The sequence below is a fragment of the Bufo gargarizans genome, chromosome 1 (genome assembly GCF_014858855.1).
Source record: "Bufo gargarizans isolate SCDJY-AF-19 chromosome 1, ASM1485885v1, whole genome shotgun sequence".
Classification (NCBI taxonomy): domain Eukaryota; kingdom Metazoa; phylum Chordata; class Amphibia; order Anura; family Bufonidae; genus Bufo; species Bufo gargarizans.
In genome coordinates this window covers 459,781,500-459,805,679 of record NC_058080.1, presented here as the reverse complement: position 1 = coordinate 459,805,679, position 24,180 = coordinate 459,781,500, and the positions used below count along the sequence as shown (strand labels likewise).

The 24,180-nt window shown below is 45.6% G+C and overlaps 1 protein-coding gene across 1 annotated transcript in view; it reads left to right on the top strand.

The window, feature by feature from the left end:
- ABHD17B (abhydrolase domain containing 17B, depalmitoylase) overlaps positions 1-22,828 on the top strand; it is a 29,281-nt gene extending 6,453 nt beyond the window's left edge. Inside the window, exons 2-4 of the mRNA XM_044272937.1 lie at positions 9,256-9,730; positions 17,456-17,635; positions 20,679-22,828. Coding sequence (XP_044128872.1) covers positions 9,264-9,730; positions 17,456-17,635; positions 20,679-20,898 — 867 coding nt within the window. The 5' untranslated portion in view covers positions 9,256-9,263 and the 3' untranslated portion in view covers positions 20,899-22,828. The remainder of the gene's footprint in view (positions 1-9,255; positions 9,731-17,455; positions 17,636-20,678) is intronic.
- Positions 22,829-24,180: the final 1,352 nt, after the last annotated feature.

The following is a 24,180-nucleotide window of genomic DNA, read 5'->3' as shown; positions in this document are numbered from 1 at the left end:
ATATGGCAGAGGAGTGTGTACGGAGCCTGTATGGTGGAACGCCAACTTTCTGCTAAGAGGAAGTCGGAGGTTGTGTGGACATGCCCTTGAAGCCTATACACATTAGACATAGTTCACAGGGAGGGGTGGGGGTGGTCAATCTTACCGTTATTTGCACCAAACCTGTAAAGCGCATTTACTTGCAATACTTGTGCAACATTTTCATTTGTTTAAGATATATTCCCATCTGGGATGCTGATCGCATATCACTAGGGTATGCCTTCAGTGTCACATAGGTGTGTGACCTGCTTCTGTCTCCAGAACGGGACCCCCAAAGTGAACAAAGCAGCTCCGGGGCTGCCATCACCTGGGCAGCCTCCATTGCTATTGCAGTTTTAAGAAATGGCTAAAGGCTGGCTCTACTTCTGGCAGCCCCATAGTAGTGAATTTAGAGGTGACTGCATAAGCTCGGGGTGCCGTCTGTTCCCCTCTGTGACTTCCACAAATGGCATGCTCAGCTATTTCCAGTATTCCTATAACAATGCTTGGGGAGCATGCTGCGCATGCACTGAGTACTTGTTTAGATTCAGGAGCCCTATTCTCTGCACAGGTGCAAGTCCCACCCCTGGGGCTTGCTCCTGACATGGATAGCATATCCCAGCAATATGCCATCAGTGTCCCCTTAGTATTTGGTGCAGGCATAGTGAAGGAAGGACGCTCACTGGCTGCCGACTTCCTTACTGCACCTGCGCTGAATACTGCACGGCGCAGGCACAAGATTTACCATGCACTCGGGGCCGGCAGGAGGATGCGAACACTGCCTGGCCCTGTCAATCAAGGGAGAACAGAGCCTCTAGGAGCAAAGCCAGTTTAATTTAGGTATTTCTGGTGACAAACCCTTTAAATCTGACCTACACCTCATTAGCATAGCTGTTCGAAACTGGAGAGTCCCGTAAAAATCACAAAGTTGCATATTTTTGTAAGTAAAGTGGAAAGGTCAAAAAGAATAACTTGGAACTGTGACCGTGTTCCACTATATTATGCAGCGGCATGAGTCAGGACCTTCCAACCACGATAAGCCAGGAAGTATTCCCGACATATACCGTCAAGGGTAGGCTCTAGCATGGTGTGAACAGGGCCTTGGATGACAGTAGTCTTATGTTTGCTTCATCCAAGACGTCAGAAGGTTCTGCAATCGCCAAAGTCCTGGCAGTCGATAAGCTGGTGATGGTGCCAGTAATTCCTGCTTGTTGTCATGTAAAACCAGACACTATTGACTGAAAACATGACACGCCTGAAATGTTTTCATACACGGGTCTTTGTGGTGTTCGAAGCTGCAGGCAGTTGTTTTACACCACTCTTCATAGCGTTAGCATGTCACGCCAGTTAACATTTCACTATAGAACCGGCTCTGTAAGAGTTAAAAATAGTATGGATTGCTATACACCCCAACCCCGTCCCCCGCCCCCGTAAGGCATCATGCACTTAACCGTATCAATTCTGTGAGCCACAAATCTTGTATCCGCAAAACATAGATCCTGGCCATGTGCAGGTCGTCATTATTTTTCTTCAGAACGGATCCGTTTGCATTACCATGAACAAAAAAAAATTTTTTATGTTCATGATAGTGCAAACGGATCCGTTTTGACTTTACATTGAAAGTCAATGGGGGACGGATCAGTTTGAAAATTGAGCCATACTGTGTCAACTTCAAACGGCTCCGTCCCCATTGACTTACATTGTAAGTCTGGACGGATCCGTTTGCCTCCGCATGGCCAGGCAGACACCCAAGCAGCGTTCAGGTGTCCGCCTGCTGAGCGGAGGACAAACTGTGCCAGACTGATGCATTCTGAGCGGATCCGCATCCACTCAGAATGCATTAGGGCTGGACGGATCTGTTCGGGGCCGCTTGTGAGAGCCTTCAAACGGGACTCGCAAGTAGAGCCCTGAACGCTAGTGTGAAAGTAGCCTTAGGCCGCTTAACGGACACATGTGGACTGCACACAGTGTGCTGTCCGTATGTTTTGTGGCCACTTTGAAATGATTGGGTCCACATCTGATCGGACTAACATGGTTGTGTCCATGAAAATCAAGGGCTCATGCACACTGCCGTTCGTTCCGTGCACGGGCAACATTTGTGCGGATTCCACAGATGGATCCTGAATGGGTCCGGAATCTGTCCACACCAGACCTTCCGAGTTGCAGGCCGCAACATCCGCAGTCGGGCAATGGCCATGTGCGTCAGCCCTAAAATGGATTTCCAGCCTGGGATATTGATCATCTATTTTCCCATCGCCCACCGTTTAGTGGCCATTTTGAGTTAATGCGGCTGTGCTCTCGTTCACTTGAATGGGGGTTTCATTAGGGGGTTTCATCGGCCGCTCATCCACATTACACAGGGCGATGTGCTGCATAACCGGTCTGATCGCTCAACAAATACGCGTTTGTTCTCTGTGATCAGGGGACCAAGCATTATTCCTCCTCAGCCGAATGTGCTAGCTATTCCTATAGAGCAGAGGATGAGGGGCTGGCAGGCATTTTCTGGGATTGAGGGCTCCTTCACACAACCGTATTTTTGGTCTGCAGTTTTTAGCAGATTGCACGCAGACCCATTCATTTCTATGCTGTCTGTATTTTCTGTGGCCCCACACCTAATTCATATGTTTGCTGTCGGCATCTGTGCGGTAAATTATAGAATATGACCTACTGTCTGTTAAGTGGGCATTTTGACAATGGGGCCTGTGAAAAATGTGGAATGCACGTGGCCAGTAACCGTATATTATTTTTTTGGGATTTATCAAACTGCTTTAGTACATGTAGTGCTGCAACTATCTATTATTTTTGTAATTAAGTATTCTATTGATTGATCTGAAGGGAAAAAAACGAACGTTTCCTTTTATAAAAACTCATCAGACCCCCCCCCGTACTATGCCATCACCCCCTCAGCTCGTCCATCCTCTTCTCCTCCTCGTCCTGACACAGCGTTGGGTCATAGTGCGTGCTTACATGTACTATGTCCTGACGAAGTGTCAGGATCCAGTGCGGGCATGTGGGTGACCACAGAGCATAATGGCAAGCGCTTCACTCATGGTCACGCGAGACAAACAATTTAAAAAAAAAATTTTTGTCGCATTACTCGATTTAATCGAGAAATAGTATCTAGACTAGGGCTGCAGCAGTCGTTCTCACGTATAACATCTGCCTGGAGTTTGTATGTTCTCCCCGTGTTTGCGTGGGTTTCCTCCGGGTACTCCGGTTTCCTCCCACACTCCAAAGACATACTGATAGGGACCTTAGATTGTGAGCCCCATTGGGGACAGTTGGATGATAATGTTTGTAAAGCGCTGCGGAATTAGTAGCGCTATATAAGTGTGTATAATAATAGCACATGGGATGTGTCCCGGGCGAGCTTGCATTCTGCTGCCGACTCCATTAGACTTCAGATCTGTAGCTTTTACCAAGGCTTCCCCAGAGCACCGGGAAGAATGCTGCCTTTAAGGCGTCTTTGTTAGCCAGCCAAGATATTTAGTACTTTTACTTGTGTCCTGTGGTATTTGGTCTGTGCAATGTATAAAATACAAATAATACCAGCCGAATCCTCCGTGGCCATGGTAACCGGTCGTCTGCTGAGTCAGGCCCACCCCTCATATTAACCATGGCTGAGAACAAAGCTGGATTCATAGGGTTCTACCTTATTAATTCCCCATTGCTCAGAGGCCACACGGTAATGCCAAATAGAAAATTCACTAAATGTAAAACCAAGCGACTGGTTATTTGCATTAGGTTGTAAACTTAACAAAGCATGGCCTACAGCGGATAAGCCTAAAAGGGTTTACAGGATCCGAAAAAAGGGGCTTCCTAAAGGGTGCCTCATCTATCTGCCTCGCACATCTCTGCTGGGCCCCCCTAAGGGCTCATGCACAGGACCATGCGGTTATTTTTTGTTCGCAAAACGGACAAGAATAGGACATGCCTCATCATTTTTGCAGGGCCACGGAACGGAGCAATGGATGCGGACAGCACACAGAGTGCTGTCTGCATCTTTTGCGGACCCATTGAAATGAACTGTTCCGTATACGGAATCAAAATACGGCCCGTATACGGAACACACAAAAAAAGTTTCTGTGCATGAGCCCTAACCAATACCATGCACAGCCCATCTCCAGAAGGTCAAGGTTTTTATAACCCATTTAATGGCATGATCCATTATTTTTATTTATTTTCACAGACACTACATTAAAGAATAAAAATGTTTTGCATTGTATGGTGTCCTGTTATTTCAGATAGTTAAAGGGGTCTTCTGGGTTTTTTATAATGATCTCTCCTTAGGATAGGTCATCAATATCAGGTCGCCGGGGGTCTGACACCCGGCACTCCAGCCGGTCAGCTGTAAGAGGAGAGTGCGCACGTGCAGTCTGTCTGCTACTGCTGTCCCATAGACATACAGCAGCAGACGGGAAGGGAGATGGCACTGCGTGCGCCGTCTCCTCATACAGCTAATCAGTGGGGGTGCTGGGTGTCAGACCCCTGCCGATCTGATATTGATGACCTATCCTAAGGATGGGTCCTCCAATATCAAAAGCTTGGACAACCCCCTTTACGTCTGACAAAGGAGCAATGGGCTAACCAGTAAGTTGAGAGGGTACGGCTGGGGTCACACGTGACTGATTAGCTGTGGGTGAGAATTTCTGAATTCTCACCCACACACTGCATACAAAAATAAAAAGCAGAAATGGTGCAGCATTGCGGAGTTAAACTGAAGTGTCTATTTATACAGCAGATTTCAACCTTTCCCATGGAGAGGGTGAAATTATGGCTTTTCCATGGTAAAAAACCGCATGTAATATGGTTTTGTTCACAAAGCCATCAAAATCCACAGTGGATTTTGTCACTTAAAGGGGTTCTGCACTTTCATTTAACTGATCTATCCTCTGGATAGATAATCAGCTTCTGATCGGATAGGGTCCAACACCCGGGACCCTCACCGATCAGCTGTTTGAGAAGGCAGCAGCGCTGCTGCCTATCTCAATGCTTACCGCCGGGCAGCCGGCCCCCTGGCGTCACGACTAGTATCAACTAGCGTGGGCGTGGCTAAGCTCCATTCAGTGAACAGAGATTAGCCGCACCCACGCTAGTTACTAGTCGTGACACCAGTGGGCCGGCCGCCCGGCGGTAAACATTGAGAAGGCAGGAGCGCTGCTGCCTTCGAAAACAGCTGATCAGTGGGGGTCCCGGGTGTTAGACCCTATCCGATCAGAAGCTGATTATCCAGAGGATAGATCATCAGTTGAATGAAAGTGGAGAACCCCTTTAACAGTTTTGGATGACGTTTTGAGGCAGATCTGCCAACCAGAAAAAGTCAGAAGTGCATTCAAAAGGAATCTGTAAGGCTACTTTTCACACTAGTGTTGGCAGGGAACAGTCTGCCGGAACTGTACTAACATTAGCCCACGAGTGCCGCCGGAAGTCTACTCTGGCCCCATTCACTTTAATGGGGACAGGTCGGAGATGTGAGGGTTCACTGGTCACCACTTGACTTTGCTTACTTGACTCCTGCAGATCAGCGTTGTGATTGCCTGCATTGGTCATATTTTAAGCCTGGTAAACAAAGATGGGTGGGCGAGTATTGTGGTCATTGCGATGTGGGAAAAATACAGTGAAGCTGAAGGCGGGCATCATTGCTGCCTACTAATGGATGATACGGCCTCCAGCAGGTTTTTCATGAAGAATAAGGACTGATTTTGTTATCTACCCTGTTATTCTTGATCCTTATTGCCGTGGCTTTACCATTTTACAAGCACAAGGTTTCTAGCGGGAATAATAGAGCAATGACAAAGCATAAAGTCAGAAGAATAGATGCCATGGAATTATTACATGGGGAATGCTAGTGGGTACTGACGAGTCAGGTGAGCTGGCAGCACTTAAAGGGCTTCTGTCACCCCACTAAAGTGATATTTTTTTTTTGGGCTGGTGAAATTAGTTATATTGCGATATATCACAATATAATTCTGTCACTTACTTTGATCCAGCAGTTTCTTCCAAAAACGAAGTTTTATCATATGTAAATTAGGTCTCTACCAGCAAGTAGGGCGGCTACTTGCTGCTAGCTGCTGCAGAAATCCGCCCCCTTGCCGTGTTGATTGACAGGGCCAGCCGGGATCTCCTCCTCCGGCCAGCCCTGTCGGCATTTCAAAAATCGCGCGCCTCTGAGTTCGGCGCAGGCGCTCTGAGATGAGGAGGCTCGTTTCCTCAGCACTCCCTCAGTGCGCCTGCGCCGATGACGTCTTCTAGTTCGGTGATGTCATCGGCGCAGGCGCACTGAGGGAGTGCTGAGGAGACGAGCCTCCTCATCTCAGAGCGCCTGCGCCGAACCCAGAGGCGCGCGATTTTTGAAATGCCGACAGGGCTGGCCGGAGGAGGAGATCCCGGCTGGCCCTGTCAATCAACACGGCAAGGGGGCGGATTTCTGCAGCAGCTACCAGCAAGTAGCCGCCCTATTTGCTGGTAGAGACCTAATTTACATATGATAAAACTACGTTTTTGGAAGAAACTGCTGGATCAAAGTAAGTGACAGAATTATATTGTGATATATCGCAATATAACTAATTTCACCAGCCCAAAAAAAAAAAATCACTTTAGTGGGGTGACAGAAGCCCTTTAAGGGTGGAAGGTTTTTAGAACAGCCTAGTTTTATTCTAGTCCATCAGATTAGCCGTGTGTGGTACGTGCCAGTCCCTGGTAAAAGGAGGAAAATCTGATTTCTGCTGGTATGAGCTAGTGAAGCCACCGCAGCTTCATTCCTGATTGCCTGCTCGCATCATCTGGTGGCATATCCCCAAGTAAACAGGGGTGTGCTGCCAACAGTGGTGGAATGACCGGCCTGCATGGGCGATTGCGAGTAGTGCACGATTATCCACGTCTTCAATGGAAAGTCCAGCCTGTAGTTTATATGTTGCTGATAGACGAGTGAATCAGTTCATAGAGAAAATCTGCAAAGTTTACAGCAGCAGTGCAGTGGATCAGATTTTATAATTAAAAAAAAGACACACTGCAGAAAGTGTCTGCACCGAAATCCACATTAAAGGGGTCACCCGTTTTAATGATACTGGTCAAGATGTCATGTGTGCTCCATACTAGCATGTATGACTGTATACGGTCGCCCCACGGGAGCTCCCCTACACAGTTCTGCTTAGGAAGGTCTGCTGTATGTACGCTACATGTGACTGTACCCTATGTATACAGCTGGATCCTGCGGCTAGCCACATGTGGCCAGGCCATGCCCAACTGTAGGCACTGATGGCTGTGTGGTTTCACTGCCCTCTCCTGTGATATGTGGAGGAAACTTTGTGGTCACAATCTCTTGAGGGTTTAACTTCCCTCAGGAAACGGCCTCCTCATGTTTTGGCTCTGACACTAGAACGGTATGAAAAGCAGTCTGCTTCTTTCATGTGAACAATGACTTAACTGCTGTCTACTTTCTACATGGGTTCACCTTGAGAACTTAATGCTTACTTTGTGAGCAGGAGCCCCTCCGTTCCAGTCCCCCACCCCCTGCCAATTGTGTGTGATATGCTCTAATGGGGATAAAATGTAGGCCATCCATTCATTATACAGCCTGGCGCCTCTTGGCTTTCAGGTTTTCTACACTGGCTTAATTACTATAAATTGTCTGTCTTTGGTATTGAGATTTATTTCCATGTTTATGAAGCGGACTTACCAAGCCGTGTGGCAGAGCTTCTTTTTTCTTTCTGATTTCACCCATGCTACATTCATCTACATGGCGTTGTTTCTGAAGATGAATGTGGCGCTCGGGGACAAGATCCTGGCACATGGATCAGCCAGTATGTGTTTATTTCTAGTTAAATGGTATATCTGGCCTACAGCATGAAGTGTGATTGGTGGGATCCTGAGAGAGAGGTCCCAGTCCCCATGGGTTCAGCAATGGTCCCACTTGCCTTCTCTAGAGTATCCCAGGATTACTGTGTTTTTTTTTTTCTTTGTTTTTTTTTTCTCCGATTTGGACTCCTGACCTGTCTTCATCATGGATCACTCTGGTTATTACATCCTGTATGCAGCGCTTCCTGTGGCTGTATCTAACCGAACCCATGATGCACTTCTCCATTCTCAGCCACAGCTCCAGCACCGCCCCTAACACCCATCTAGTTTATAACTCCTCCCACAAAGCTAAGATCACAGGAAATAAGAAACGGTCATGTGATCGCAGCCCAGAATGGAAAATAGGAGCACTAAAAGTAATAAATTACAAAATTTACAGCTACCTTCTTAAATGATTACTTTTAAAGGATATAGAGTCAAACTGGAGACCGCCTTTAAATGTATATGTGGTGTCTGCTGCCAATTCTTCTTGTTTTAAAAATATAAAAATCATGGATGTATTACCAGATTTCACCTTCTACCGTCTGATAATTGACATACGGTGCAGATTTTAAATGCACAGCATGTCTAGAAATGTGAAATGGTTCTGCAGCATTTTTATTCTGCTGCTGTGTCAGTACTCCAGCAATCAGCTGAAATGTGGTGGCAAATGTGGGTGTTGGGCTAATCTGCAGCGTCACCATAGGTGAAGTTAAAGAGGACCTTTCATCAGTCCAAACATTGTGAACTAAGTATCATGACATGTACAGCGGCGCCCAGGGATCTTGCTGCACTTACTATTATCCCTGGGCGCTGCTCCGTTCTCCCGTTATGTCCTCTGGTATGTTCAGGGACTTGGTTATAGTAGGCGGAGACTGCCCTTGTTCTGCTGGGCGTCTCCTTCTCCTAGGCGATTGGCCAGCGCTACAGCCTAGGAGACACCCAGCAGAACAAGGGCAGACCCCGCCTACTATAACTAAGTCCCATAAGTTTCCGCCTACTATAACAAAGTCTCCGAACATACCAGAGGACATAACTGGGGAACGGAGCGGCGCCCAGGGATAATAGTAAGTGCAGCGAGATCCCTGGGCGCCGCTGTATGTCATGATACTTAGTTCACAATGTTTGGACCGATGAAAGGTCCTCTTTAAAGGGATTGTCACTTCAGTAAATGGCATTTCTCATGTAGAGAAAGCTAATACAAGGCACTTAGTAATGTATTGTGATTGTCTATATTGTTTCCATTGCTGGCTGGATTAATTCTTCCATCAAATTATACACTGCTTCTTTATGGGTCTTATGACCACCATTGCAGCACAGATACAAGGTGGTCGTGCTTGCAAGACACTGGTCTAAATCAGTAATGTTGAAAAAAAAATGCATTCTCTTTATTTTCTTCAGAGATCAAGATGAATAATCTCTCGTTCAGTGAGCTGTGCTGCCTCTTCTGCTGCCCTCCATGTCCGGGGAAGATTGCCTCCAAGCTTGCCTTTTTACCCCCTGATCCAACGTACACCCTTATATGTGACGAGAGTGGGAGTCGCTGGACTCTTCATCTATCAGAACGAGCGGACTGGCAATATTCTGCAAGGGAGAAGGATGCTATAGAGTGCTTCATGACTAGAACCAGCCGGGGGAACCGCATTGCCTGCATGTTTGTCCGTTGCTCGCCCAGCGCCAAGTACACACTACTGTTTTCTCATGGAAATGCTGTGGATCTTGGCCAGATGAGCAGCTTTTACATAGGACTGGGCTCTCGGATCAATTGTAACATATTTTCTTATGATTATTCTGGGTATGGGTCAAGCTCTGGGAAACCAACAGAGAAGAATTTATATGCTGACATTGATGCTGCTTGGATTGCTCTTAGAACGAGGTAAGTGCTCATGGGTAGGTTGTGTTAAAGATGCTTGACTTTTCTAGCTCAATGCTTGGCTCTAATCTAGTAATGGTAAGTTAAGTTTATCGTTAAACTAGTCGCAGTTGCTTGATCTAGTTGACTTTTTGGGCAAAAATCATTTTTGCTATTGGTCTTTAAAAATGTTCAGCAGCTTTTGAAATAGAGTTTGAGTCCCGTCAGCTGACTGCTCATGTAGAGCTCTTATTTCTGATATGACCTCAAACACTCATTTAAGCCTGAGTCGTAGGAGCTTGATAAGAATTTAGCTATGAGTTTGAGTTCAGGCCATCCAAATAAAGAGCTCTACATGAGCCGCCAACTGATGGGACTTGGAGTAAACAATTTAACATCTGTATCACAAAAGCTGTTGCAAAAAAAGACTTTTGCCCAAAATGAGTAGAATACAATAATAAAAAATTGCCCCCAAAGGTATTCATTGCCTTTCCTTGGGGTAGCAGGTTTTTGTAAACTGTCTAAAGTAAAGAAAAATATTTGTTGCTCATGGAAGTCAGTGCACTATGAACAAGGAAAGCTGTGCAGCAGATACTCCTGTAGACTGTTCCATAAGGATACTGCTGTATTTTATAGCTTGTCCTGCAGTAGAGCTGATACATTATTACATGTGGTTAGTTAGTAAGGGCACTTTCACACCTGCGTTATAGTCTTCCGGCATAGAGTTCCGTCGTAGGGGCTCTATGCCGGAAGAATACTGATCAGGATTTTCCTAATGCATTCTGAATGGACAGTCCGTCCTTCAGGATGCATCAGGATGTCTTCCGTTCCGGAACGGAACGTTTTTTGGCCGCAGCAAATAGCGCAGCATGCTGCGCTTTTTGCTCCGGCCAAAAATCCGGAACACTTGCCGCAAGGCCGGATCCGGAATGAATGCCCATTGAAAGGCATTAATCCGGATCCGGCCTTAAGCTAAACGTCGTTTCGGCGCATTGCCGGATGCGACGTTTAGCTTTTTCTCAATGGTTACCATGGCTGCCGGGACGCTAAAGTCCTGGCAGCCATGGTAAAGTGTAGTGGGGAGCGGGGAGCAGCATACTTACCATCCGTGCGGCTCCAGGGGCGCTCCAGAGTGACGTCAGGGCGCCCCAAGCGCATGGATCACGTGATCGCATGGACACGTCATCCATGCGCATGGGGCGCTCTGACGTCATTCTGGAGCGCCCGGGAGCCGCACGGACTGTAAGTATACCGCTCCCCCGCTCCCCACTACTACTATGGCAACCAGGACTTTAATAGCGTCCTGGCTGCCATAGTAACACTGAAAGCATTTTGAAGATGGATCCGTCTTCAAATGCTTTCAGTACACTTGCGTTTTTCCGGATCCGGCGTGTAATTCCGGCAAGTGGAGTACACGCCGGATCCGGACAACGCAAGTGTGAAAGAGGCCTAAGGTTGAAAAAAACACCCATATTAAGACATTCCTTCCTGACTCTTGTATTTCAGAGTAAATATCTGGATTTGGCGTTGCATCTTCAGAAATCTAGTACCCATAACCTGATATATTTTTACATTCATTAGACATCCAGACCAGTCTTCAAAGGGTTTTCTGAGATTTTGATACTGATGCCCTATCAGTATCTGATCTGTGGGTGTCTGACACCTGGGACCCCGGCGATCAGCTTTTTGAGAACACACTGGTGCTCCTGTGAGCGCCGCGGCCTTCCTTGTGCTCACGAAGCACAGCACTGTACATGGCATAGTGGCTGTGTTTGGTATCGCGCACAGGCTTTTCACTTCAGTGGGGCTGTGTAGCGCCTAGGTCATGTGACTGAGTCTGCCTATGGAAAGCAGCGAGAAGGCTGCGGCACCGCTGCGAGGGTTCCTGGGTGTTGGACCCCAACTGATCAGAGACTGATGACCTATCCAGAGGATGGCTCATCAGTATTAAAGGAGTTGTCTCGCCTCCATAATCTACTTTATATCCATTCCTTGGCCGCCATTAAACATTTCTTCAATATACTTTCACTTTCAAAACAGGATGTAACTCCTGTAAATCTCACATTTATACCACCAAATTGGATGCTCGTTTCTAAGGGTTAGGGCCACCACTAGAACGTTAGGAGCGGTGGCCGCACAAGCACACTTATCTACTCTGCGCCTGCAGAGGTGGCCAGTTTTTACAGGAGCGAGCGAGCGCGCACATTTACTCCCTGCCACCTTGCAGGGATCGTTATCACAGTTACAGGGCATGCTCTACAGCCCTGTAACTGATGTATAAAGATACAGACCCGATCAGTGGGGGAGGGGGCAGCGCATTATGACTTGAAAAATGGAGGTGGATGGCAGAGAATTATACAGACATGATCGGGGGGGGGGGGAAGGAATAATGGGGGAGCATTATACAGACACGATCAGTGTGGGAGGGGCAGAGCATAATAGGGGAGCATTATCAGTAGGGGGGGGGGGGAGCACAATAATAGGAATAATGTAGGAGGGTGGGAGAACATTATCAGTAGATGGAGTGCATAATACTGATAGGAATAATGTAGGAGGGTGGGAAAACATTATGATTCCTATTGGTATTATGCACTCCATCTACTGATGATGTTCTCCCACCCTCCCCCATTATTCCTATTCTGCTCTGCGCCTCCCCCACCGATCATGTCTGTATAATGCTCCCCCATCCTCCACCATTATTCCTATCAGTATTATGCTCTCCCCCTACTGATGATGGAGGAGGGGGCCAATACATCAGAGAAGAAATGACATGCCTAAAACTACATTGCTGGGAGGCAGTGACAGGGGAAAAGATTTCCAGCCATTACTGGGCAGAGTAAACTGTGCTGATGACAGGAGGGGGAGCCTTACACAGAACAGATGGTGACAAGCCACTTACCATTGGATGTCACGATCTGCTCTGCCCTCCCGGAGGCTGACACAGCCTCGGGAGTGAGCGCGCACAGACAAGGGGCGGGGTTACTTCCTCCCTGCCAGGCTTGCCGTGCTTTGTATCTCAGAGTTCAGCTCCGCCCCCAGCAAGCAGGAAAGAGAGGCCCTGAGAGCAGTGAGACAACCCCCTTTAACTTCTGGTAAAACCCCTTTAAACATGTTTAACCTCCTCTGGCAGATGGTTCCATAGTAAAGAATCCCCGTCTACATTTGTGGTGAAACTTCCCTTCAGATGTAGAGAAGTGCTTTAAAGGACCAAATCTGATTTATTTTTATTTTTGTGGTGCACAATATAAGAATCTGAGTGTATTTGTAGCTTGAACATATCACTGATGACCAAAGACAACATGCAAAACTCTAGCCCGTCTCTGACTGGCTGTGAGCAGACCGCATGGCGTGATTACATCCACTTTTTCAGAAAATGGTAATGTAGTCCAGTGTTTTGCAACTCCAGTCCCTGTGACCGTTTGTATTATCTTTAACATAGCCAAGATGGATCTGTCTTGAAAACTATTTGAAGTCAATGGAGGGCGGATCCGTCTTCTATTGTGTCATAGAAAACAGATCAGTCCAAAATGACTTGCATCGTGTGCCAGGACGGATCCGTTTGGCTTAGTTTCGTCAGACTGACACCAAAACACTGCAGCGTTTTGGTGTCCGCCTCAAAGCATAATAGAGGCAAACTGATGCATTCTGTGCGGATCCTTTTCCATTCAGAATGCATTGGGACAAAACTGATCGGTTTTTAAACCGCTTGAGAGCCCTGAACAGATCTCCCAAATGGAAAGCCAAAACGCTAGTGTGAAAGTAGCCTAACACTGGGTTCAGACCTGAGCGTTTTACAGCGAGTACGATCGCGCTGTAAAACGCCTGATGCCCCAAGAAGTACATGAGCTTCTTTGGGGCGTCTTCTCGTGCGTTCCCGTACATAGACTTAGCGGGAACGCGCGACAATAGGCGTTCGCTTGTTCCGGAGCCGCGTTTATTCAGACTCCCGTAGAATCGCGCATACAGAGCGCGGCATCCCGAACGCTCAGGTCTGAACCCAGCGTAAGTGGTGAAAAGGAAAGGGGCTCCCACATAACTGAGCGGTTGCCATGGCAGCCAGGGGCCTAACAATGGCCAGTGGACTGCAGTGTATGAATGCCTATTACTGTAAGCCCTGCCTTTGGAAAATGAAAAACACGGTGTATGGTCTTGTGCCTCTAAATTCATTATCCCTTATGACTCATAGCCATCATGCCTATAAAGTGGCTATTAACATGACTTCTGGCTTCGTCTCCATTTCCCGGCTGGGCTTGATATGTCAGGTAACGCATGTCTTGGCTTGGCCATTTGAATTGAATAGAACAATAGGTAGGTGAGGCATTTCCGTTGAGATGGCAATCCAACCAGACGAGTCATATAGAAATAAAATGGATGGCAATCATAAAACAATCACGGATAATGAGGTGGCTTCATCATGCTGCGCTCCCCATTGTTTTCTGCAGTAAATAATTTCTTGCGGTCTTCCTTATGAGATCATGATCTCATAATCTAGGTCAGGTCACATACAAGAGTATATGTGTTACCTTAGCGTCAACTCGAAGACTGTTAGTGATTTCTTGGTGTAGATTTTTATCTATAATAAACATTGCGTACATTTAGAAAATGTCTTGCTCATAGGCAATTAAGGCTATTCACTGATTGTTACATCAGTGGGAGATGGGGATGTCCTTGTGTGCTTAACTGCTTTCTCTGCTCCCTGACTAAAGGTCCTTTTACATGGGCAGAAGATCGAGGCACTTCTTGGGGATGAGCATTTGTAGAAACTCTTACTATACTTGCCCCCAAGTAGATGTGCCACAGGTCGGCAGCCCCCTCTACTACACTTGTGCTAGATTCTGGACATCCAGGACCTGTGGGTGCGGTGCACTTCAGTGGAGAAGCCTGTAGGACCTGTCTGGTCATCTGCCCCTTAAAATGCGGCCACAGTATGGATGGGAGCTTTGTCCACACTGGACAGGATGATTGTCGCACGAGGGAGAATGGCATCTGTAATAAAGAGAATGGAGTAAAACTTCATGAAAGTACCGTATCTATTACATTGCATAGAGTTAAATGGAATCTGTCACCAGTTTTTTGTTACCCTATAACTGGTGAGAGACCCTGATGAAAGTGATGGGTTGAAATGACTGACTGACTTGTCTTGCCAAAATCGGTACAGAGAAGCTCCACCATGGGCTCAATGCAGGAGTCCACCCAATCCAGTGCATGTGCTCTAGAGTCCTCATACTCGTGAGCTGCCAGCCCCCCACAGATGGGGCAGCATATCTCACAATTGCAAGTTCTTTGCTGTTTTTGCTGTAGATTTGACACAGCGCCTTATTTATAAAGTTGTGAACATGTAACGGTTAGCATGCTTCTACATGATTTAGCCAAGCCAAAATATTCTGGGGTTCTCTGGCTCCTGGTCATGAGGCATCTGAGGTGGAACCAGAGCAGGCAGACCATGGTTGTTGTCACAGATGATTTACATTCTACTCCCTTAATATGCTACTACATATCAGAGGCTGGGATGAGAGTCTACCAGAATCTTTTACAATGATGTATATTTGTGGTCTGGTAATTCTATGAAGGCCATCATTTACACAGCCAGTAAACCACAGGCAGCACATGCAAAGTATGCAAATCCAACCCGAGCAGCAGCAGAAGATGGAAACTGTGTCCTGATGCGTGCAGATTGCAGACTTTGGCAGGGCTAGTTAGTGAGTTCATGAGAAGGGTCTGGAAGTCCCTGTACTGGGAAAGTGTGTGCCAGTACTAAACGGATATCTGCTCCCGAGAACACTTGTGCAGGACATTCAGATGAGCATTTATTACTGGTCATCTTACTGCAGACTTATAACGGGAGAAGACCTGCTCCTCTTAGGCCTATAACACACGACCGTAGGTGTTCCATTGCCGTATTGCGGACTGCATATGTGGATCCGCAATACATGGGCACTGTTTTGTGTGCATTCTGCATCACGGATGCGAACCCACTGACTTGAATGGGTCCACAAATCCTGAGATGCGGAACGGGCAAATCGCGGACCCGTTAAAGTGAATGGGTCCGCGATCTGCTGCGGCTGCCCCACGGTCGGTGTTTGTGCATTGTGGCCCGCAGCACGGCCACGGGACTCAGGAGGCCTTAAAGGAATGCATCCCAGAGATGGAGAAAGGATAAATCTTTACACCCCCACGACCCATGTTCTTCTAGCAGGAATAAAATGGGTTAACGAAGATGCAGTAGTAATGACACTCATTGGGATTTATTTTCCTTTGGGTAACTCTCTCTCTTTTAAAGGGGTTGTTCGTCCTTCAGCACTACCATATTGGTGGTGGTCAGACTGTTCGCACCCTAACCGATTAGTTTCCTATGAACAGTTGTAATCACACTGCACCGCCACTACAGTGGAGACCACATGCAAGTAAACATTGAAGAGGATACTGCTCGCATGAGTGCAGCAACCCCTTCAGATAGCTGATTGGCAGGGGGGCCAGGGGTTGTTCCTCTGCCGATCTGATATTGATCGCCTATCCTGAGGAGTCTGTAGCTTGTACAACCCCTTTAAAGCTCTGTTCTCTTGAACAGAGCTTAGCCCCGCCCAGGCCATTGATACTAGTCGTGATGTCACTGGGCCAGCGGTAAACAGTGAGAAGGCTGCGGCGTTCCTGCAGCGCCACTGCCTTCCCAAACAGATGATTGGGCACTTGGCAGCTGTAGACATCTGTGTTAGTCCCATGTTCATATGTGCCCGCATTATTTAGACAAAGTATTTTAATATATGCAAATTACTCTTTAGGGGCAATGGAGGAGTTACTGTTGCAGCTAGAGGCTCTGCTCTCGGCAGCTGTGGTGTCCTCTCCGCTTTGACAGGACCAGGCAGTGTAAACTTGATCATACCTGGTCCTGGTGGAGGGGGTGCAGCAGTTGCAGAGAGAACAGAGCCTCTAGGTGTAATGGTAACACCCCTGTGGCCCTAGGTGCTAATTTGCTTATATTAAAACATTATTGAGGAAAATTATGTGGACCCATATGAACACGGGACATGTCTGCAGACCCTTTATCTTTTATTTTTGCTGTAGTGAAATTTTGACTGGCTAAGAGGTTTAGTGGATTTTTATTTTATTTTCACCAGTTGGTGAATAAAAAAAATAAAATAAAAAAAATCCACTGCCAATCACATGGTTCCCTTCGGTCTCTGTATAGTTGCCTGCTGTGCCTACAGACCTCATGAGACCACAGAGGCTGCAGCAGTCATCTGGTTAGACAACATATGCTGCTTGCTGGGGGCCATCAGATCTGCAGTGCTGGAGCAGTGGCACTAAACGGGTGGGAATTTACCTTGTACTTGTAAATCACCATGTTAATCTAGAAAAATCATATGTGGTATTTTAACTAGAGCTCTATAGAGGAAAAGATAATGAACCTATAACGGGCAGTTCCTGTCCTAGAAAAATAATGGTGTTGCAGAGATGTACAACACCTTGGTGTCCTAGGGACTGCTCAGGGAGGGTCGGTAATGGCACAAATGCTGGCATTTACTGTTTTTGGATTTTATATATATATATATATATATATATATATATATATATATATATATATATATATATATATATATATATATATATATATATATATATATATATATATTATTTTTTTTCTAGTGTGGCTTTCTTCATCGTTTAGGAGTATTCATGGTACTGAAAGCCACCACTGAAGTATGAATATTACTGACTATTGACTTCTTTTTTTTATTTTCTAAATCTAAGGTACGGCATACGTCCTGAACATGTCATCATCTATGGCCAGAGTATAGGAACTGTCCCATCCGTGGATCTTGCTGCTCGATATGAAAGTGCTGCTGTCATTCTTCACTCTCCATTGACCTCCGGGATGAGGGTAGCCTTTCCAGATACAAAGAAAACCTATTGTTTCGATGCATTCCCTAAGTAAGTGTTTTTTATTTATTTTTTATTTTTTCTGGTAATGAATATAAATTCCATTTACATTTACCTTACTGATGGATTCTGTGTGAGCGGTCATTACCAGAAAGAATGGTTGGTTTATAGGTGCCGCAGGAAGTGGGAAACACCCAATAACGTTTTACACTGAACAGCACCCCAGGCTGCCAAGCTCCTGTTTATTAGTATTTTACTGAATATGGGAGAAACACCTTCAGGGCAGTTTTTTATGCATTTTACCCATTTTGGGCTAAAATACATTTCAGTTGGTCTTTATTAAAAATGGTAAGCTGTTCCTGAGATGAGGGCTAAACATGAGCGGTCAGGTGATGGGATTCAAAGAAAGCAGACTACCAGCTTGCAGATTGGTTTTAACCCTTTTATCTCAGAAACGTCTGAGCATGTTTAATAGACCAATTCTAAAAACAAATTTTTAGCCCAATATGAGTCAAATGCAATCAAAAAAATAAATAAAAATTCCCCAAAATATCTACATAGCCTTTAAGGGACTGTTCACATGTTGCAGGCCTGTTCCAGATTTTCCACAGTGGAATTGTGGGCTGACAATCCTGTTACGAATCCACATGTGGATTTTGTCATAGAATAGGAAAATAAACCCTGTCCTGCTCTACTCCAGGCCACTTTCACATGGTCCATATTTTCCAACAGTATTTAGAAGCCAAAACCGCAATTGAATACTACAGAGGACTCCTATAGGAAGATTCATATCTGTTCTGTGTTTTTGGACCCACTCCGAGTTTTGGATACTGATAAACACTGACCTGTGGCCTTAAAGGGGCACTTTAGGTTTTGATTGTGCAGTTTTCATTAGAAGACATTCGCTTTTTGCTAAGGTCAGCTGAGTGCAATCATAAATGTCCTACCTTTTGTCTGTGGCTTATTTCTTGTAAAAATCATACTTTTATCTTATGCAAATTTCTTCATTACCAGCAAGTTGGGCGTGTACTTGCTGGTAGCCGCCGCATCTGCCGCTTCTAGACACGCCCCATCTACTCTTGATAGACAGGCCCAGCAAGCGCTCTCCTCCTCCCGCTGGCCCGGTCTGCTGCTGAATTCCCGCTCCTGCGCCGTAATGTTCCTCGATCGGCACAGGCGTATTGAGTAAAGGACGTGCGCTTGCCAGCTCCTTTCTCAGTGCGCCGATTACGTCACACTACACCCGGGAGAGAAGACTTCCGGCATGAGCAATAATCGTCAGTCTTCTCTTCCGGGTGTAGTGTGATGTAATCGGCGCAGGCGCACTGACGAAGGAGCTGGCAAGAGCGCGTCCTTCACTCAGTGCGCAGGCGTGGGAATTCAGCAGCAGCAGATGGGGCCAGCGGGAGGAGAACAATGCTCACTGGCCCTGTATCAAGAGTAGATGGGGTGTGTCTAGAAGCAGCAGATGCGGCAGCTACCAGCAAGCACACGGTCAACTTGCTGGTAGTGAAGAAATTTGCATATGATTAAAAAAAAATTCTTTTTTTTTTACAAGAAATAAGTCACAGACAAAGGTAGGACATGTATGATTGCACTCACTGACATTATCAAATGGCTAATGTCGGCTAATGAAAATTGCACAATGGGGGGTGACAGAAGCCCTTTAAGTGTCCCAGGAGGTCACCCATGTCCCCTCCTTCTCCTCCAAACGTCACTTGACTGGCTGTAAGACAACTGGCTAAAACATGATCCTCCATGCTGTGTTCTGCCTGCAGTAAGACCATATAATTGCTAAACCTCAGTCCTCCAGTCACCCACCCAGCCTAGATGGAAATGATCAGCAGGAGATTAGGGATATGTTCTCTGCAGGATTTCTACAGGACGTTGGCAGACTTCAGCATCTTCTGCATGTTCCTAAAACAAATGTTTTGGGAAACTATATTGGTTCTTTACTTTTAGCATTCATTTCTAGCTTTTAGTGTTCTTGTTAATGTTTTACATAGCAGTCATCCCATTTCTAGAAAGCAAGCGAAAGCCCCTGTACTGCATATTTCCTACTATCCTTGTCCAGTATCATACTTTTTTAGGGTGTGAGATCACTTGATGTTGGTCACTATTCAAGGAGTCTCCACAGTGTAGATGTCTTGGATGGCATGTGACGGGGATTATCTCCAGCAAGCAACTTTATGAATAAGCGGATTATCCCAATTTTATATTTTTTTCCTCAAAGCATAACCATATCTTGTTTTTATATTGCCAAGTTTTTGTATTTAAATGGCTTGTCCAGGAGTTTGACATTGATGTTCCAGCCTCAGGGATGCAACACCTCTCACCCCGCTGATCAACTGTCTAGTTGTAGTGCCGGTGATAGAAGTCGGCGGTGGAACTACAAAGCTCTGTCAATTATGTAGTCGAAGGAGCAGTTAACTGCAGCTCTCCTGCCATTGAATGAGTAGGAGCATCTTGCTCCAAGGCCAGTAAAGGATTTGGTCGTATAGTAATTACCCCTTAGTACGTGTCAGTGCAATTATGCCCCTCCTCCAGGGGTAAAAATGTAGAACTGCCAGTTAGAAATGAGACATAAACCTGAGGTAACTCTAGATCTTTTTATCAAACCCCATTATCCACTGGTGTCCTGCAGGAGAGTAGTCATCATTGTGACGCCTTCTACGTATATCTTATACCATGGATGTCAAACTCATGGCCCTCCAGATGTTGCAAAACTACAACTCCCATCATTCCCTGATAGCTGTAGTATACCCAGGCATGATGGGAGTTGTAGTTTTGCAACAGCTGGAGGGCCACGAGTTTGACATCCCTGCCTTATACTGACTATGAAGTCGCTCAGGACAGCACTGCTGTTATGGGAGCTCAGGCTTCAATTGTGGCCTACTAGGAGGTAGCAGAGTATATCTCTGTAATGGCACTATCCAGGTAAATTAAATTTCGGGAGATTGTATGGCTTTATGACTTGGGCCAGAAGATTCACTGAGTTTTTCCCTGGAGTGACCCTTTAAGGTTTTAGTCATTCTGCATCTTGTCATATCCATTTTGTGTTCCTAAACATCTAAAAATGTTTTCTTTCTTGCAGTATTGACAAAATTTCCAAAATCACGTCCCCAGTACTGATAATCCATGGCACAGAAGATGAAGTCATTGACTTTTCACATGGCCTAGCCCTGTTTGAGCGTTGCCAAAGGCCGGTGGAACCACTATGGGTGGAAGGAGCTGGACACAATGATGTGGAACTTTATGGACAATACCTTGAGCGGTTAAAACAGTTTGTCACGCAGGAGATTGTAAATTTGTAAACTACTCCTTTGTAAGAGCATTTTCTCCCTGCGGTAATGGAAGGTTTGCATAAAGTTTCACGAAGATGCTGTGCAACTCTCCCAGGCCACCAAAGGGTTTAACCGACCATGTTTTTCTTTTTTTTTTCTTTTGCTGGACTGTGAGCCATAGAAGGTTTTTGTTTAGTTTTTTTTACCTGATGGTCTGTTTGCAAATTATATTGGTTGCCTTAACAGATGTACAGGTAATGTGATCAAGGGGGTGTCCCTTGGCATTTGCAATGTTATAACTCCCCCTGCTTCAGATCAGGTGCTCCCATTTCATAGAAGCCTTTCTTTACCCCTATCCACAGGTTGGTGGTTTTCTTACAGCAGTGGTCCTATTGGCCATAGTGGATACAAGGATGGGCCTGTAGAAAAATAAAGTCCTGTTGACATAATCATTGTGGTGACTAGCCCTGACTGGGCATTCCCCCTTAACAGCCGTGAAGAATGGGCCAGTAGAAGAAAAGTCCTGTTGACATAATCATTGTGGTGAATACCCCTGACTGGGCATTCCCCCTTAACGGCTGTAATGAAGGTTTTTATACCAGTATTAGAATATGTAATGTGCAGCCAAGCTTCTTTACCAGGCCATTTGACATGTACAAATTCATATTGCTGTCTTATCCACCTCACCCAAGAGTTCCTAGAAGAATCGGTTCATTTTAATAAAATGGCGCCTCTGTATGTACTGTATCTGGACTGATCATTCATGCTTGAATTACCCTCTATCATGGTCAGATTGACATTTATTGGCCTTTTTATTCCTATCCTGTATGCTGATGAAATCCTGAGCATATCACGGCAGGTAACCTTCTCTTGCCTCTTGTTTCTGCTGGCCTGTTCAGCTCTGATGTACTTTTTAAGAGGTCTCCGAAAGCTAGGAAGAACGGTCTCGTGTCTTGACTACACAGGTCATTAAACACTTCATGCATGGAATTCTTTACCACTACTACAAAGTCTGGATTTACCCGAGGAGACGAGACTGTTCTATGGCTGCTTTTTCACGTCCTGTACAGATTATGGAGTAAACCAGAGCATGTACTCTTCATTACATTGACAATACTGCTGATAAATGTATACTGCTAGTTTTTCTACATGTTTTAATGAGATGTGGTCATATTTGAGATGGTCCCTTCAAGGATGGAATACTGCTGGATCCAGTGGTGGAGTCCTAATAAAGGGGTATCGAATCTTCGTCGTCTCCTCTGTTGCTGAGCAACAGGCTCTTGAAATGTAGGCGAAGCTCACTTGGCCACCATCTCTCAACAAAGTCAGTGCTGGTTTTTAGACCTTCTCTTTGGACACACTGGGCTGGAATCCACAAACTCCAAAGTGGGCCTCTTTCTTTTTCATCAGTTACATTATATCTGCCATATATAAATTTATTTTTTGTGTGTAACAGTGATGTGATGTGACAAATGTCACAGCCTCTTCTACTCCCACTGACCATTAGCCAGACAGTGCACTTGCTGGAATACATTCAGGTAGATCATCCTTAAAGCCCAAGGCAACATTTTGTAGGCTTTGCTGACAACTCTAACTAGATTTTGTAATGGCAATTGAATCATTTGACAACTGGGGATTCTTTTAATATCAACTTAAGATGCAATGTTTTATTCTTTTTATATTGACTGATTAACAAATTTTTAATTTTTTCTCCTTTTTCCTTAAGTTGCCTGTCCTTCAGTTTTGAGTTTGCTTCAAGTGTCAAAGATAAATGCAACTACAGTACAATGTAATGATATGTAGTACAGTTTGTGAATGGATAATACACTGTGGATACATATAAAGGCCTTATTTAGTGTAGTAATTGTTGTGGCTGTCTGGGATTGTATACAGTTTAATCATGTATTATACAGAATTGCATTGGTTTAGATGTTACCCAGTAAAATCTATAACGACTCGGTTTCCCTTGTATTTCTAAGTGTTTCGGAGTATCCAGATGTGCCATCTGAGTATGCTAAGGCTGCACTTGCTTGGCTCTGTATGGATATCACCGTTTACTTTGTGGGTTTTTTTGGTCATTTTATTTGAATAAATCCGATCAGATTCCATGTGCCGTAAGATGAGGCTTTCCCAGAGTAAAGGTTTTCCTTGTGTTAAACTAGGGCAGCACACAGCTTTTTGACCCAAAGCCAAAAGTGGATTCAGCAGGAAGAAGTATAAATCCTTCCTTTCTATTTCCCTTCCAAGGCACTTCTGGCTATTACTAAGGAGAAAAAAAACTGCCATGGCATATTAAGGCCTCATGCACACGGCCATTGTGTTGGTCCGCATCCGAGCTGCAGTTTTAACGGCTCTGCTGTGACCCAGTCACTTCAATGGGGCAGCAAAAGATGCGGACAGCAGTCGGTGTGCTTTCAGCATCCGTTGCGCTATTCTGTGGTCCGCAAAAGCAAAAAATAGATCTATCTCTATACTTGTCTGCACTTTACGGACAAGAATAGGCAGTTAAAGGCTGTCCATGCTGCGCCACTGCAAAATACACAACAGTCGTGTGTATGAGGCCTAAGTCAATATCATGTTTTAAAGGGGTTGGCAAGCTTTTTTTAAAATATATAATTACACTGCCATACCAGTGGAGGGAAGTATACTTACCTTCCACTCTGTCTTGGCTGATCTGGGTCACAGCTGAGTCCCAGTCCCTGCACGTAAACATCTATCGCAGACAGAGGTCCTGTCACCACACCGGTGATAAGCCCACCCCCCTCTGCATGTGTCCCAATGATGTGCTTGCTGCTTGGGGGGCACACCACTGTTGTGCCCACACTGAAAGCTTACAAGCAGAGACTGGAGAGCAGCAAGGCAGCTGAAACCAAGCAGCGGGGAGCAGGTACGTAGGAGTCCCTCCACAGGGATGGAAGGACTGGAAGGCCAAAAATAAAGGGGGGTGGATGTGGGGTGTGTATCAAAACTGGTTTGAAGGAAAACATGCTTAGTTGCTCATAGCAAACCATCAGATTTCATTTTCCAGAGCTCCTTTGGAAAATGAAAGGTGGAGTCTGGTTGCTATGGGCAACTAAGCCAATTGTCCTTTACACTAATGTTAATAAGTCTCCCACAAAGTGTTTAAAAAGCTGGACAACTGGTCAAGGCTGTGAGAACACACATGGTATTGTTTCCAATATCCCATCCCCATCTGAACCCAGAAGATTTTCAGATCTGCTACAGGGTATCTTTTGTGAATATCTTACTGTGGTAATGGACACTTTTTATATTGGCTTTTTTAGGCTAGTGTTTACTTCCTTGCCTTAGGCT